Raw genomic sequence first — 17,500 nt, forward strand, 5'->3', positions numbered from 1 at the left:
TTGTGCAGGGGAGGGGAGGACTGAAGTGAGTCGTGTGCTTTTATACTCAAATATTTCGAGGTGAAGTGTTTCTGACGGCTCAGTGTTTTGTGTAGTGACGGGATTTGTACTGGTGAGGTTCAGGGTCATTGTGTTGAGGGTCATTGTGTTGAGGGTCATTGTGTTTGATGTGACGTGGAATGTCTTAGTAATGTGTCTTATTTTGATTTTGTCTTTCTCTCCGTTACTACATTTTTAATATAATATTCTGGAGCATCTCTTCTGGCTATTGTCTCCACGGCTGATCATTATCATCATTCGGAGCGAGAGCCGTACATTTTTTGATCATATTAATTCGAATCAGTAATTTACACAACAAGAGATTTAAGAAATTTGAGGCTGATTATTCCACTTGAAACTTTGTTGATTCTGTCATTCCCTGCAGAGAGAGGCATTGTAGACGGCCCGCCAAAGTGTCCCCGTATGGACGCAAAAACCTGTTTGGTGACTTGGTGCCTTGGTGGCCTCAGTACGTGGTGCCTTGGTGGGCCTCAGTGTGCGGTGCCCTTGCTGGCCTCAGTGTGCGGTGCCTTGGTGGCCTCAGTGTGTGGTGCCTTGGTGGCCTCAGTGTGTGGTGCCTTGGTGGCCTCAGTGCGTGGTGCCTTGCTGGGCCTCAGTGGTGTGGTGCCTTGGTGGCCTCAGTGCGTGGCGCCTTGGTGACCTCAGTGTGTGGTGCCTTGGTGGCCTCAGTGTGTGGTGCCTTGTTGCTTTGTTGGCCCCAGTGCTGCGCCGGGAGTCGGGAGTCTGGTGTGTTCCAAGTAGGCATTGCGTCATATCCCCGGAGTCATGGCCGCCAGCCTGCTGCTGCCGTTGCTCCAGCGAGGAGGATGTGCACGCCTCGTGGGAAGTGTCGCGTGTGTTTCCTCTCGTTGGGGAACAATACAAGTCACGGGGGAGTGCGGGCGCTGCGTCCCTCGCCACAGAGGGGGCGGCGGGACACAGCAGGATCCGTACGACAGACGGGTCAGCCAGCTAACGAGCGGACAGTGCGTCATCAGCCTCCCTGCATCTTGTTCACTCACTGGCTGATGCATTTATTACCAATTATTTTTACATATTTCTTGCTATTTCTTGCTTGTTATTTTTTCTCTCTCTCTTCATTATTGTCACACATCAGGGTAGGAGGATGGCTGTGTTCAGGCGAGGAGAGTGTGTGAGGCGGTGGGCTAGCTGATGTCACGATACAACCCACGCTGACGTCACGAGCTCGCTGGCCGACCAGTCTGTCGTATGGATCCTGCGACACTGTGGTGGTCGTGGGCGGGAATCGAGTAAGGGAAGTGCTTCATGTTTTCCTTGCCATGGAAGTGATGCACGTGTTGAGGCGCGGACCTGGCGAAGGGGCGACACGTGTCCTGCCCGCCTGACCTGCGGCAGCCTAGTGCCGGTGGGGACATGTAGTAGGACCAGTAGGCCAGGTTGAACACCAGGAAGGCCGCCGGGAAGAGGTAGCGGGACACCTCGTCGATGCGGCAGGCCAGCAGGCGGTAGAAGCGAGCGTCGGCCTGGCTGATGGTGGAACTCCGCCGCCTCCATCGCCGGGGACGCCTGGGGAAGTCTGGTCTGCAAGGCGGCCGTTCTGGGGGGCAGGATTGCAAGGCGACAGTTACTGAAGATACGCAAAGGATGGGAATCACAGAGGAAGATATAATGGACGGAAACAACTGGAGGAGACTCGTACGTGACACCAATGCCTCACTCCAGGGAAACAGCGATTAAAACAAGTTACTAAGGACACAGTACTCGTATGCATGACAGCACCAAACACTCACTAGGAACTCTACCAGAAGCTTAAGGTGGCGGTGTTCATAGCTAAGGTGAGAAGCGAGGCCCGTACTCTACACCTGCTGCCCGCCACCTCACCTCCATCAAGGAAGAAGTATACTCGCCCTCGTGCAGCCTTAATGCTATCGCCGAGGGTCGTTCAGGGGTCGTGAATAATTGGCAAGCCTTTCCGAGCCGCTGATGGAGCCTGCCATCGCGTCGTGCAATTAAGCGTTGTTATTTACAGTTTTTGTAATCGTTAGTCAGTGTTCTTGTTACGCGTGAAAAAGTAAGTGTACTAAATGCCTGGCTTTCTGCACTAATGGCTCTTGTTTTTCCGTGTGTCATTGATGTCACTCGCGGAGCGTGAGGGACCATTGCTAATTAAGAGGAGAAGCGGGCGGCAGTTTTTGTTGAGCCTCAGACCGCGCAGCGACGTGCGACCCAGCCCACACACACACACACACACACACACACACACACACACACACACGTAGTGACACATGCTCGCTGGTTAGGCCTGCTCTACTACAACATCAACAACAACAACAACAACCAACAATAAAAACTACTACTACTACTACTGCTACTATTACTACTACTACTACTACTACTAACGCCACCACCACCACACACACACACACACACACACACACACACACACACACACACACACACACACACACACACACATACGTACGGGCATCAGTTCCATCCAGCTGTCTGAGGTGGTCTTGGGGCGGCATGGGTTGCGGTAGGGGACGCTGACTCTCTTCCGCCAGTAGTAGTTGACCACCGTGAACTCCAGCAGTGCCGCGAAGATGAAGGCAGTGCACACCCCCATCCAGATGTCCAAGGCCTGGGGGAAGGGGGGAGAAGGGGGTGGTGGGGTGGTGGTGGTGGTTGTAGTATTTACGTAAGTAGGTAGCTAGGTAGGTATTTCAGTGCATTATTATTATTATCATTATTATTATTATTAGAAGTAGTAGTAGTAGTAGTAATAGTAGTAGTAGTAGTATTAATAGTAGTAGTAGTAGTAGTAATAGTAGTAGTAGTAGTAGTAGTATCTATGTACAATACGTATGCATGTATGTAGGTAGGTATTTCAATGTAGTAGTAGTAATAGTAGTAATAGTAGTAGTAGTGGTAATGGTGGTGGTGGTGGTGGTGATGGTGGTAGTAGAAAAGATAGATATAAAAAAAAGGGAGATGAAAATAAAAAAAAGGAACAGAAATTAGAAGCACAAGAGAAGTATATTGAGAGGAGGGGAGGAAGAAGGGAGGGAAATAGGGAGGGTGGGGAGAGAAAGGGGAGGAGGATGTGAAAGGAGAGGGAAGGGGGGGCGGAACCGGAAAGGGAAGTGGTGGTGATAGCTGAAAGTGAGCGGGGGAGGAGGAGGAGGAGGAGGAGGAGGAGGAGGAGGAGGAGGAGGAGGAGGAGGAAGAGGAGGAGGAGGAGGAGGAGGCATAATGGGATATTGTGAAAAAGAAAATATTGTTAAGAAGAAAAAATGTTATGTAAAGAGGAAATAATAATAATAATAACAATAATAATAATAATAATAATAATAATAATAATAATAACAATAACAATCATAATAATTCATGCTCGTTAAATAGAGTTAAAAAAATCAAATATCCAAAGAGAACTTAAAATATCCTCTTTTCTCCTCTTCTTTTCTTCTATTCCTCCTCCTCTTCCTCCTCCTCCTCCTCCTTCTCCTCCTCCTTCTCATTAATTTTCCTCTTCCCTTAAAGTGGTGTAATTTACCTCCTCTTTTGTCCTTGATTCTTTCCTCTTTCCTCCCTCCCTCCTCTCCTTTCCTCCCTCCCATCCTACTTCATATTCGTTCCTAGTTTCCCCCTCCCTTCCTCTCTCTCTCTCTCTCTCTCTCTCTCTCTCTCTCTCTCTCTCTCTCTCTCTCTCTCTCTCTCTCTCTCTCTCTCTCTCTCTCTCTCTCTCTCTCGCTCTCTCTCTCCATTATGTGCCAAGGAAGCTAATTACCGCCTGACCACACACACACACACACACACACACACACACACACACACACACACACACACACAACATAAGGGCGATACATGTATAAATAAACAAAGCATTCTCACCTTTATGTACGACACTTGAGGAATCTTCAGCTGCGTCTCTGGGAAAGGTTAAGAAATAGACTGTTGATTAATATTTATACATTAATTTTTGTTCGTCTATTGGTGTTCTGTCTGTATGTGTGTGTGTGTGTGTGTGTGTAGAGAGAGAGAGAGAGAGAGAGAGAGAGAGAGAGAGAGAGAGAGAGAGAGAGAGAGAGAGAGAGAGAGAGAGAGAGAGAGAGAGAGAGAGAGAGATTCTTTTGTGAATTAACTCTGAAGTGGAGGTAAACTTTCTTTTTTAACTATCGAAAGTTAAAGAGTTACTGAGAGAGAGAGAGAGAGAGAGAGAGAGAGAGAGAGAGAGAGAGAGAGAGAGAGAGAGAGAGAGAGAGAGAGAGAGAGAGAGAGAGAGAGAGAGAGAGAGAGAGAGAGAGAGAGAGAGAGAGAGAGAGAGAAGAATGACATCTACACACACAAAATTACATCGGAACAGATCACACACACACACACACACACACACACACACACACACACACACACACACACACACTGGCAATGCAGCAGCCTTGTTAAATTATCATTAGATTTATAGAAGCTGCTCTTGAAAACCCTAATAACTTCCACTACAGTCTGTCAGTGGTGGTTAACAGTGATTAATAGTTTATGAGACACCAGAAATATTTGATGGCACTGTTTTTTTAACTCTGGCTGGAATTTATTGTCAAGAATATGAATGAGGGAACGAAATCTACCATAGGGAATCTTCGCCTTTACTCTCTTACATCTCTTGCATATTATATATTAGATTTTCTGTTCATTCTCAGCCCTGTTCTGTCCACTTCACTTATGCAAGAGTTAGCTGGTATCTTCGCTCTTTCATCCCTGTCACTGGAATTCTCAGTTTTTTTTTTTTTTTTTCCTTTCCTTCCTGCGACTTGAACTGTTTCATAAGGGGCGCATCAGTACACCTGTGAAACTAAACTGGCCGAATTCTTTTGCCTCTTTCTTTGACTTTTGAGGAGCGGGAAGTTGAACTGACTTATTAAAATTTTTATCACTAATGCAAGAGGTGAGTAGTACCTTCGCTCTTTCACCCCTCTCACTGGTGTACTCTGCAACTCTCTGCCTGCCTCTCTTCTTTCCTTCCTTCCTACGACTTGACCTGCTTCATGAGAGGCGCGTCAAGATACCAGTGGGACTAAATAGGCGAGTTTCTCTTGATTCCTTCTTTGATTTTCTTGGAGAAGGGAAGTTGAACGAGTTTGTCTTTTCTTTTCCTTTCTTTTCTTTGGTCAGTCTCCTTGACACGTTACAAAAAGAGTTGGCTGATCACAAACGGCCTTTTGAGGGTCAACATGTGTGCTGCTGTTTGCTCTTCCTTAGTGTTCTTTTGTGAAGCAGATTGACGTATGATATTTACCAAGTTACTGCGAGAGTTATAAGCTAATTTTGTGTAATTTTTCTGTCTTTTGTTACTTGATGACTTTGAACTTAGTAAGGAACACGGCTCAACACCAAAGGACATGGTAACTCATCGTGAAAGTCTTTCCTTTGTGTTCCTTTGTGACACAGAACAACATACGGGATTTGTCAAACTACTGCGAGAATTATAACCTATATTATAATTTCTCTCTGCAATTTGTGACTTGATTTAACACTTCAAGTAAGAAATGACTGCAAATTAAGATATGGAGAGCCATCGTGAAAGTCTCCGGATTCCTGAGTACGAGTGTGTGTGTGTGTGTGTGTGTGTGTGTGTGTGCAGGTAGCGTGGTGCGTGGGCGTGCAGATAGCTCGGTGTGTGTGGGCGTGCAGGTAGCTCAGTGTGTGTGTGTGGGTGTACAGGTAGCGCGGTCTGACTCGGTGACTCAGCCATGCGCGAGTAGCAATTTTGTCTTGTGTTGTCCTCGAGGCCCTCACGGCGACTCTTCGGAAGCTGTGAAGTCTTGGGGATGTCCACGCCCCGTCACAAACAGCAGTGTGTGTAGAAAGCTCAATGCAGAGAGAGAGAGAGAGAGAGAGAGAGAGAGAGAGAGAGAGAGAGAGAGAGAGAGAGAGAGAGAGAGAGAGAGAGAGAGAGGAGAGGGGACGGGAGGTGAGTGTGTGTGCGTGCATGACGAGACAGCAGCCAAGCAGACAGTCAGCCTCTCCATGCAGGTGTGTTCCCTTCCACTGCCTCGGGTTAAGCTGTGGAGGGTGACAGTGAGTGTGAGAGTGACTGTGGCTCGTGTGGCTGTCACCTCCTCACGCCTTACTGCTCAATGCCAGGCCAACACTACCAGGCCATAGAGAACATACACCCACCTGTACACCTGCACACACACACACACACACACACACACACACACACACACACACACACACATACACACACAGCCCCACCCCATCGTCAGGCAGGTTTAAGTTCGGGGAATGTTTCTAAATCGGATCTCTTCAAGTGACGCAAATCGATATAAAATTTCAAGTTAGCTCGGCAAAATTTCTGTCGACACTAACATCAAAGTTGCTCCGTTTTGTTGAGTGGTGTTCACGGCTAAGCGTGTGGGGGAGTGTTGAGCGTTGCAGCGTGGTGTGCACTGCTGGAGTATTGCTACAGTAATCAGCTCCTTGTGTTACCTGAGTGTTGCAGAGACCCTGTAGTGTATGGGTAGATTACAGGAAGTGAATCTGTTACGCCTCGATTAGGAGCAGGAGTGCGTGAGGCGACTGTCTGTCTGGTGTGTGACGAGGCACAGGTGTCTCCTGGTGTTTGCACTGACGATGGCGCCGTGTGTGAAGTGGCGGCCAGGACAGACGGCGGAGAGGAGAGGCGGCAGGCAGGAGAGGCGGCGGGAGCTGGCCAGGAGAGATGGCGAGCAGAAGTGGGGGGCAGGAGAGGCAGCGGATAGGAGAGGTAGCTGGGGGAGGGAACTCACAACTGCCGCCCCCATCACAAAGTCATTACGAAGAGTCCACTGCAGGACACAGGCCTCCTCCGAGCCTCTCCATTAGTCACGGCACTGTGCCACTCTCTGTCAAGCTTGGACTGCAAATTTTTCTGTCTCCTTCCTGCACGTGCTGCCTCACCCTCCCCCACACCACTAACTCTGCGGGCGCCGCCACTCACTCTTGCTCCATTCGAGTCCTGCACATCTCCGTATTGTTATGTATTGTTTCTGTGATACCCGTAGTACAGGTTTGTTCTTGCCATGTGAAGGAGGATGATTAAAAAGAATGCCGTATGTACATGGCTCAGATGGAGGAGTACTCATAAGCACGCATAGGCAAGTGCTAAAGGGAACAGCACTGGTGGACTGCGCTGGTCGCTGTCAGTGTCGGGAGAAATGCTGGAGCAGGAGCGGCCGTCCTTCATTACTGACACCAGCCAAGGGGAAAATTGTGTGTTGGTCCGTGAAAATAACACCTAAGAAAAGTGAAGAGAAGAAACATGAAGAGCTAGTGAATCAGACACAAAAACCTGCAGGAGGAGAGAGAAAGAGACCGAGGGGAAGTGAAAAGGAAAGCTTATAAGATCAAGACAGGCTGATGAAAGGTTCGGAGGAAGCTATTGCATCACCAATTCCTCGCCGTACATTGTGCACCACACTGTAGCCTGTAGACGCAGAAGGGGGAGTAATACAGTTGGCAGGTCGAGGTGAATGGCAGATATTCTGCTACGACTTCCTCTCAATCTCAATGAAATGATCTGATACAAGTTCACAGTGTGCTTTGGAAAGACATCACTGACGCCAGCAGGAGTGATGGAGTGGTGTGGTGTCACCCTGTTGCATTAGCAGAGGGAGGCTTCAAGACACTCATCCTCCAATTTTGAATAATCCATTTGACACTTTCCTTTAGGGACTGGCACCTCAGTAGGCCTTTTTTCCCTCCTTGTGTTGCCCCTGGCCAGAACCCCTCTTGCATAGAAAATGTCGGTAGATTGATCAAAGGAGACATTTATGGAAAAAATACCAAATTATTGCGTATTTTAGTGTGAGAGGCATCATCATCATCACCATCATCATCATCATCATCATCATCATCATCATCATCACCACCACCACCATCACCACCATCACCACCACCACCACCACCACCACCACGACCACCACCACCACCACCACCAACCAGTAAGGTTGCAGTGCAGGACAAGGCAGTGCCTCCGCGGCCCTCTCCGCGGCAGCCTGGCAGTGCCTAAGCCGCCTGGGCGGGCTGATCACCTGCACTCGCCGCTAATACCAGTTGGTTCCCTGTCGCCACACACGCGTCGCCTGCTGCCTGCCCTCCCGTGCATCACGTCACCGCCAGCCTCATGAAGCCCGGCAAATTAATGACATCGCCGATAATGATTTTTTATCGACATATTGATTTCTGGGAACGTCTCAGGCGTTGCCGCGGAGACCCTGCATCCTTGCCGCCAAGAAAACTTTCCCTCGACTTTTCTCTACACGGTCCTTCCATCTCCGGCCTGGCCTGACGTACCCACTGGCTGCACGCTGCGCCTGTCTAACACTCGTGCTTCATGCAGAAAAATGTTTGTAATGGATGTACACCAATGCTTTCATTCTTAACGAAAACTTGACCTAGATTTTTGTGTTCTTCCTGTTCTCTCTTTTCATCTCCAGCGTGGCCTGACGCTCTCATTGGCTGCTCGCTGCGCCTGTGTAACACTCGTGCTCGATACGAAGGAATGCACGTTATGGATTCACAGTAATGCTTTCATTCATAACGAAAACTTGACCTTGATTTTTGTCTTCTCTACACGTTCCTTCTAATTTCAGTGTGGCCTGACTCACTCATCGCTGGCTGCGAACGAATGCGTCTTATACATCAACGGTATCAGTAAGCAGTTTCCTCTTCTTCTCCTTCTTCTTCTTCTTCTCCTTCTTCTTCTTCTTCTTCTTCTTCTTCTTCTTCTTCTTCTTCTTCTTATCATCATCATCATCATCACCATCATCATCATCACTATTACTAACACCGTTCATCATCATTACCATCATCATCATCACCATCATCATCATCATCATCATCATCATCATCATCATCATCATCATCATCATAATTATCATCAACATCGTCATCATTATCATCATCACTATTATCAACATCGTCTTCATCATCATTACCATCATCATCACCATTATCACCCATCATAATCATCATCATCATCAGCAGCAGCACCAAAGTTTATCGTTCTCAAATCACACATCATACAGTGACTGGTTGTTGCTGCTTCCCTTATCAATTGTGACCGAAGAGAGAGAGAGAGAGAGAGAGAGAGAGAGAGAGAGAGAGAGAGAGAGAGAGAGAGAGAGAGAGGGGAAGGGAAGTGAAGGACAAGGGAGGGGTTTGCGTGTTGAGTGAATCAGTGATATACATAGGGAGGGGAAGGAGACTGAGAATATTAAGTCGAGTAACATGCATGGACTGGGGGAGATGGGAGGGAGTGGGTAGAGGAAGGGGATGAGGTGGAGAGGTTGGGGAGATTGGGGAGGAAGGGGCGAGGTTCATGCACCACGTGACCCAATACTATGCAGCTGGAAGGGGTGGGTGGGTGGTGGATGGTGGGTTTGTGCAGGAGGGGTGGGTAGGAAGAAGTGGTTGCAGTACGTAAGTTTAATAAAAGCAGCTAGGATGATCTTGAGCTTGATCTTGATGCTACAAGTGGCTCCAGATTGCTCCTGAGCGAAGTCTTGGGGACGGTAACTTCTCCTCCTCCTCCTCCTCCTCCTCCTCCTCCTCCTCCTCCTCCTCCTCCTCCTCTTTCTCTTCCTCCTCCTCCTCCTTCTTCTCCTCCGCATCCTCCTTCCAAGTGGGTGGAATACATGAATCAAATGAGAGAAGGCTGAATGCATATACTACTACTACTACTCTTACTTCTTCTCCCCCTCCTCCTCCTCCTCCTCTTCCTCCAAGCCAGATCCTTCTTCCTTTCCTCCCAGTCCCCGTCGCACGTACCTGAGGCCTGATTGGACACGGTGAGCAGAGTGGTGACGCCCAGGCAAGTGCGCGCGGGGACAGAATCAGTGTCCATCCAGAATCCCATCCAGGAAATGACCACGATGAGGATGCTGGGCAGGTAACTCTGCACCAGGTGGAAGCCGATGTTCCTCTCCAGCGTGATGAGCGCGCGCAGGCAGCTGTAGTTCCCTGCGTGAAGAGATAGATAGTAGATAGGTAGATAGATAGATAGATAGGTAGGTAGATAGATAGATAGATAGACAGATAAATAGATAGATAGATAAACAGAAAGATGGATAGTTTGACAGAGATAGATAGATAGATTGATAGATAGATAGTAAGACAGATAGATGGATAGAAAGATGGGCAGTTTGATAAAGATATATATATATATATATATATATATATATATATATATATATATATATATATATATATATATATATATATATATATATATATATATATATATATATATATATATATATATATATATATATATATATATATATATATATATATATATATATATATATATATATATATATATATATATATATATATATATATATATATATATATATATATATATATATATATATATATATATAGATAGATAGATAGATAGATAGATAGATAGATAGATATATATATATATATATATATATATATATATATATATATATATATATATATATATATATATATATATATATATATATATATATATATATATAGATAGATAGATAGATAGATAGATAGATAGATAGATAGATAGATAGATAGATAGATAAATATATAGATAAACAGATAGATAGATAAAAAGATAGATAGTTGATACAGAGACAGATAGAGAGAGAGAGAGAGAGAGAGAGAGAGAGAGAGAGAGAGAGAGAGAGAGAGAGAGAGAGAGAGAGAGAGAGAGAGAGAGAGGCGGCAATGGGTAACAAAATCAGGTCATATTTTTTAACCCTTTAATTTCTAGACAAAATTTCTCCTTCAGCAGCTATAATTTTGGACTATTTTTGTGCTAAGCTCTCGTCAATATTCCTGCGGCGTAGAAAACACAAAATTGATCTTCTGTTTTCCCTCTTTTTTCTCTTTTTTCTCTCTTGTCTCCATGCAAACAGTCTGTACAGAGCTGGGAAGCTTGAGCAAGGGCGGCCATACCAGCAGAGGAGATCTGGTCTGGGGCAACAAAAAAGGCTGAAAAAAGACCCACTGAATGTGCCGGTCCCCAAAGAGTGATCAAAAGAATTATTCAAAATTAGGATTTGTCTTGAAACCCCCTCTTGCAAAACTTCAGGTCATAGGTAGGGGGAAATACAGAAGCAGGCAGGGCGTTCCAGATTTTACCAGTGAAAGGAATGAAAGACTGAAAATACTGGTTCATTTTTGTATTAGGGAGGTGGACAGAATAGGGGTGAGAGAAAGTAAAAAGCCTTGTACAGCGAGGACGTTGGGAGGAGGGGAGGCATGCAGCTAGTAAGATGAGAACGGGAGGGGAAGACAGGGGTGTGTGACGCGAAGCCGGGGAGTGTGGCAGGGGAAGGCAAGGGAATCCAACAGGGGTATAGGATGTACTCGCAGGGGAACAAAGCAAGGCAAGGAAATGAAACACGGCAAGGAAAAGAGAATATAACAGGAAAAAGTAAGGAGGAATCAGACAGGGGAAGGAAAGACAGAACATGTAACAGAAAAAAGCAAGGGAATTTCAGAGGGGGAAGGGAATGCAACAGGGCAAGGGAAGGTGAATATGACATATCTAACAGGGGAAGGTACGGGAAGGGAATCTGGCAGCGGAGGAGAATCTAAGAGGATCTAACAGAGGAAGGGGAAAAGATCTCACAGGATAAGACAAGGAGATCTGACAGGGGAAGGGAAGGAAATCTAATAGGAAAACTGGAAGGAGCTTAGCAGGGGGAGGAAATCTAGGAGCAGGGAAATCTAAAAGAGAAAAGAAAGGGAATCTTACCGTCTTTTATCTTTTTCTCCCTTTGTGACCCGCCGAGACTCCGTGATTTATGAATGTCCCGGTGAGAGAGAGAGAGAGAGAGAGAGAGAGAGAGAGAGAGAGAGAGAGAGAGAGAGAGAGAGAGAGAGAGAGAGAGAGAGAGAGAGAGAGAGAGAGAGAGAGAGAGAGAGAGAGGGGGGATGGGAAAGAGTGTGTGTGTGTGTGTGTGTGTGTGTGTGTGTGTGTGTGTGGGTGGGTGGGTGGGTAGCTGGAAGAGTGTGAGCGCCCAACTGTACTCGTGAAGTGGCCATAAACAGGTGCAGGGGAGCTACTTCCGCTCACCTGTTGGCGCTAAGCCCTCAAACCCTCGCACCTGAGACTCGCAAACGCAGCTTGGCTCAATCCGAGACGGGAAAGTGTGCCATAACTCGGTGCCAACAGTTTCAAGGGATCTGATATAGGTGTTTAAGTGACGTAATGGACGTAACGAAGGTAAGACAAGATTCTGAGGGTTAGTAATCTGAAGAGTATTAGACATAATGACTGTAAAGCTTGTTATCGTTTAATTTAAAAAAGGGGACAAAAAGAAATTGGTTTACAAATATAGTGGTATACGAGTGGAATACTTTTGGTGCTATCCCCTTGAAAGATTAGACCAATTTATGGATGGAATGAGTATGCGTAAATATATTTTAGACACAGACGGTAATGTGCAGAATAGCTGGCTTTTTGCAGCTTTCCTAATGATCTTTTGTTCTTATTTACTATCTTACTCTTGCAGCATCTAATACACCGCGTTGTTCCTTATTACTTCAGAGACAGCATTTGTAGAAGTGTTCAGTGTTTTTAGCAATGATGCCACACCGCCACTTCGCCGCTGGTGGAAAAATGCCGGTTTTCTTATCAGTGCCTCGTCTCCTGCTCGTAACTCTCCGCTGCCTCGTTCACGGGTAATAAACAGCCTGCCGTTACCACGTCAGTTTTCAATTTAGGAGTAATCTCTCTCTTCCCTTGGAGGCTTAACAGCTTCTTCTCTTTGCCGCCTTCTGTTTGTCAGCCTCCCCTGCCGAGAAACTCTTAATGTACGTGGTGCTGCTCGGGAGACGAGATGCTGCGGTGATGCGGTGTTGCGGTGATGCGGTGTTGCGTCAGCTGTCATCGCGGTGAAAAAATAACGAAGGGAAGGAAAATGTGTGGAAGGTGCAGCGTATCTCTCTCTCTCTCTCTCTCTCTCTCTCTCTCTCTCTCTCTCTCTCTCTCTCTCTCTCTCTCTCTCTCTCTCTCTCTCTCTCTCTCTCTCTCTCTCTCACGGTCACGGCGCCAGACAGACAACACAGTGGCGGCAGACTTCAAATGTCAGGTGTCGATAAAAGTGTTGCTGAGCGATGGTGTGTGTGTGTGTGTGTGTGTGTGTGTGTGTGTGTGTGTGTGTGTGTGTGTGTGTGTGTGTGTGTGTGTGTGTGTGTGTGTGTGTGTGTGTGTGTGTGTGTGTGTGTGTGTGTGGTCCCGGGGCAGAATATTCCTATTTACTTACACACACACACACACACACACACACACACACACACACACACACACACACACACACACACACACACACACACACGGGACACCATAGTTAACGTGCTCTTTCATAAAACATGTGGTAAACGTCTGGCTGTGTACAGGAATGTGTTGGCGCTGTAATGACTCTGCCCCGCTCGCCTGGGTGTTGTTGTTGTTGTTGTTGTTGTTGTTGGGGGTGGTGGTGGTGGTGGTGGTGGTGGTGTTGGTGTTGTTGTTGATGTTGTTGTTGTTGTTGTTGGTGGTGGTGGTGGTGGTGGTGATAGTATAGTAGTGTAGTGGTGACCAACCTTTTACTACGCACCACATTCCATCTTCACCACCACCACCACCACCACCACTACCACCACTACACTGGCCACACATTTTAACGCAGCGCTTCATGTTTAATAAAGTGACTTGAGGAGTGTAAAGGGGAGCGAGCAAGAGTGGTGTGTGAGGTCCGCCGCTACTACCACCACCACCACCACCACCACCACCACCATCACCACCACCACATTCTTATGAAACTCCCGGCAATTTCACGTGATAAGTTCAATTTTGCTTCGTGTTTTCGTAAGCTGACAACCTCATCTTGTATTGTGTGTGTGTGTGTGTGTGTGTGTGTGTGTGTGTGTGTGTCCCAGGTCGCCGCATTAACACACGACTAGGCACATTATAGAGCGACAGATGCAATGAGACAAGTCAGGTTATATAACAGATGGAAAATTTCTACCTCGCTCTGTGTTTCCCACAAGAGGTGTGTCTGGAGGCTGCCACACTGCTAACCACACCAGCACTGACAGAGGGATTGCCGTCCGTTCATCTAAGGGTAGGAGAAAGCTTCTTGTATTTAGTAATGATGAGTCAACATTCTCCTCCTTCTCTCCTGCTCCTTCTTCCGCTCTTGCTGCTGCCCTCCTCTTTCTCCTCCTCCTCCTTCTCCTCCTCCTCCTCTTCCTCCTCCTCCCCCTCCTCATCTCCAATTCACGATCCCTTCATCTTGTAACACGTGAATGAAAAATTAAGACACAACCCCAAAAAAAGCGAATATATTAAAAGAAACTGGCAAAATATAAAAGATGATCACCCGGCGGCTCTAATTATTACAGAGGCCCTTTGATAGGGGGTGTAAGGGCTGTTTTGGCGTCCCTGAAGTGTGTGTGTGTGTGTGTGTGTGTGTGTGTGTGTGTGTGTGTGTGTGTGTGTGTGTGTGTGTGTGTGTGTGTGGATGGTCGCCGTAACACGCAGCAACGGCCGAGCCCTAACAAGTGAACCTAGGCAAGACAGGTCCGTAGAGTTTCACCGAGTAGCGGCGTCTCTCTCTCTCTCTCTCTCTCTCTCTCTCTCTCTCTCTCTCTCTCTCTCTCTCTCTCTCTCTCTCTCTCTCTCTCTCTCTCTCTCTCTCTCTCTCTCTCTCTCTCTCTCTCTCTCTCTCTCTCTCTCTCTCTCTCTCTCTCTCTCTCTCTCTCTCTCTCTCTCTCTCTCTCTCTTACACACACACACACACACACACACACACACACAAACAGCTCGTATTCTGAAACGCTCGGCTCTCTCACCACGGCTATTTTCAAAGGCCACAGAGATGAAAAATCCGGGTTTTCAAGAGTGCTTTTCCTGTCAATGATGTGGAAATGTTGTTAATCTGCCGCTAGAACTGTAAGCACACCCTTAAAAATCAGAGTAATTTCACCTGGAGCCTTTTGGAGGTGTGGTGCGGAAATGTTTCTGAATATGGTTATCAATCTGTGCTCTGTCTTACTTGGCTGAGACTCGCGCCCCTCTCACACATCTTAGGGGTTTTAAATTATGAGTAGCTAGTGCTGGAGAGTATGAGGAAGCAGCGTGTGGTGTGTGACAGACATGACTATTACTCTTTGATTGGAATAACCACGGTAATCTTGAGGAAGGGAATACCGCAGCATATCTAAGACTTGCAGGTAACGGTAGGTACATGGCAGTAATGAGTCAATACTGTCCTCCTTCTCCTCCTTCTCCTTCTTCTCCTCCTACTGAGCTCTCCCTGCATACATCTCTAAATCCGTCACTTAGGCAGTCCTTGCACGCCTTCCTCAGCCCAGTGTTACTTTCCTCATCGACTCCTCCCCCGCCTCCCTGTGCCACAATCCATAAGCCGCTAAAAATATCACCCATAATTTCACCACTTGAAGCCGCCGACCTCTGCTAAAACCCTTTCGCTACTTGGAATTTTTTTTTTAATCATCCCACTTTGGCGATTTGGAGATATTCGAGGCACACTTTTAGCGGTAAGAGCCTTTACGAATGTATACAGGCACCCCCACCACTCACCCACTCACCCACTCACTCTCACTCACCTATCTGGAAGTCCTCGTGGCATCGATCTGTCTCGTTATCAATAATGTTGAACTGAGGCATCTTGAGGCCCCGGTAAATCTTAATGGGCTCCCCGCTCTTCCACGACAAGCTGAGTTCCTGCGTCGTTTTGGAGACTGTGGGAGAGAGAGAGAGAGAGAGAGAGAGAGAGAGAGAGAGAGAGAGAGAGAGGGGGGGAGGGACGGGGACAAAAGAATGGGAAGAAGAAAAATGAAGAAAGTTATGCGAGATTATGAAAGTAGGAACGTGAAGATGAAAATAAGAGGAAGGAATTTGGACGAAAGGAAGATAGAGGAGGAAGTGGAAGATGGGAATAAGATAGATTTGATAACCCACGGGAGAACAATATGGCAGGAAAAAGATTGTGGGAGAAGAGGGATTGGAAGAATAGAGGAGGAGGAAGAGGAAGGAAGGGCGAAGATGAGGGAAAGAAAAATTGATGGAGGAAAAGCAGAACGTGATGGGAAGAGAGAGAGAGAGAGAGAGAGAGAGAGAGAGAGAGAATTACAAGAACCATAAAGATAATAGCAAACATAAAAAGAATGAAGAAAATGAAAAATAAAATGAAAAAGTAAACGACAGAAGAGAGAGAGAAAAAAAGATGAGAAGAACACGAAATATGAGGAGAGGAAGAGAGTGGAAGAATGAAAGAGGACGAAGAGGTGATGGAAATGATAGATATTCATGGATAGGAAGAGAAATAGGAGTGCAAATATGAATGAATGAATGAATGAAGGAAGGAAGGAAGGAAGGAAGGAGAAAGAATAAAAGCAGGAGAGAGAGAGAGAGAGAGAGAGAGAGAGAGAGAGAGAGAGAGAGAGAGAGAGAGAGAGAGAGAGAGAGAGAGAGAGAGAGAGAGAGAGAGAGAGATGCTTTTATTAATTCCCATTCATATGCATAAAAGTACACCTTTGTATAGGTTAATTCATCTTCCTCATCCCTACTTTTATTATTTTATCTTTTTAAAATATTCCCTTTATTTTCCTTTCCATTTATCACACTCCCTCTGGCTGACTGTGTGTGTGTGTGTGTGTGTGTGTGTGTGTGTGTGTGTGTGTGTGTGTGCGCGCGCAAGTTTGTCTATCTGTTTTCCTGTCTTTTTCTTTCTGCTTCTATCTCCGTCCGTGTGTTTGTTTATCTGTCTGTCTCTGCCTCTCCCCCCCCCTCTCTCTCTCTCTCTCTCTCTCTCTCTCTCTCTCTGAATCTGTCCATCTCTTTATCTCTCTCTCCCTTCCTGTTTCTGTCACAATCCTGTCAACATCACTTAGCCTCACTGCCGTTCCTCCTTCCCCTCACATCCATTAGCCTTCCCTCAGCACATTAGCGGCCCACAACTCCCCTAAGACTAGGCCACGTATACTCACAGGATCCGATCTCCATGGTGCACACCTGGACGTCCAGCGGGAAGCGAGAGAGCTCCATCATACAAGCAAATGTTAGCTTCAGTCTGTGTGGGAAGAGATGTGTTAGCAATGCAGGGAGGTAGATGTATGCCTGCGTGTAATGGGGAGGGTTGCATGTGTGTCTGTGTGTGTGTCTGTGGGTGTGGGTGGGTGGGTGGATGGGAGGAGGGAAGGAAGGTGTGTATGTGGGGAGGGATGTGTGTGTGTGTGTGTGTGTGTGTGTGTTTTAGTGATTGTGTGTATTTCAATAGAGCCATTTGTGTTCAGTATACTTAATAGTAAACACACACACACACACACACACACACATACGTATATCTACCTTCCTTTATTATCCCGCCCATTCTCCTCACGCTCCCGGTGCCCACACACACACACACGCCCGCACACGCCCATTAGAATACCTACAGAG

The 17,500-nt window shown here is 46.7% G+C and overlaps 1 protein-coding gene across 1 annotated transcript in view; it reads right to left on the minus strand.

Annotated features, from left to right (window-relative positions):
* The window catches only part of LOC135112380 (glycine receptor subunit alpha-2-like), a 69,814-nt gene that overhangs the window by 732 nt on the left and 51,582 nt on the right, over nt 1–17,500 (minus strand). The window contains exons 6-11 of the mRNA XM_064026785.1: nt 17,050–17,132; nt 15,667–15,801; nt 9,829–10,020; nt 3,913–3,950; nt 2,504–2,662; nt 1–1,618 (exon numbers count right to left, since the gene is read on the minus strand). The exon at nt 1–1,618 is cut by the window's left edge and continues 732 nt beyond it. Of these exons, the coding sequence (XP_063882855.1) occupies nt 1,418–1,618; nt 2,504–2,662; nt 3,913–3,950; nt 9,829–10,020; nt 15,667–15,801; nt 17,050–17,132 (808 nt within the window). The 3' untranslated portion in view covers nt 1–1,417. The remainder of the gene's footprint in view (nt 1,619–2,503; nt 2,663–3,912; nt 3,951–9,828; nt 10,021–15,666; nt 15,802–17,049; nt 17,133–17,500) is intronic.

This window comes from Scylla paramamosain, chromosome 23, assembly GCF_035594125.1.
Source record: "Scylla paramamosain isolate STU-SP2022 chromosome 23, ASM3559412v1, whole genome shotgun sequence".
NCBI lineage: Eukaryota > Metazoa > Arthropoda > Malacostraca > Decapoda > Portunidae > Scylla > Scylla paramamosain.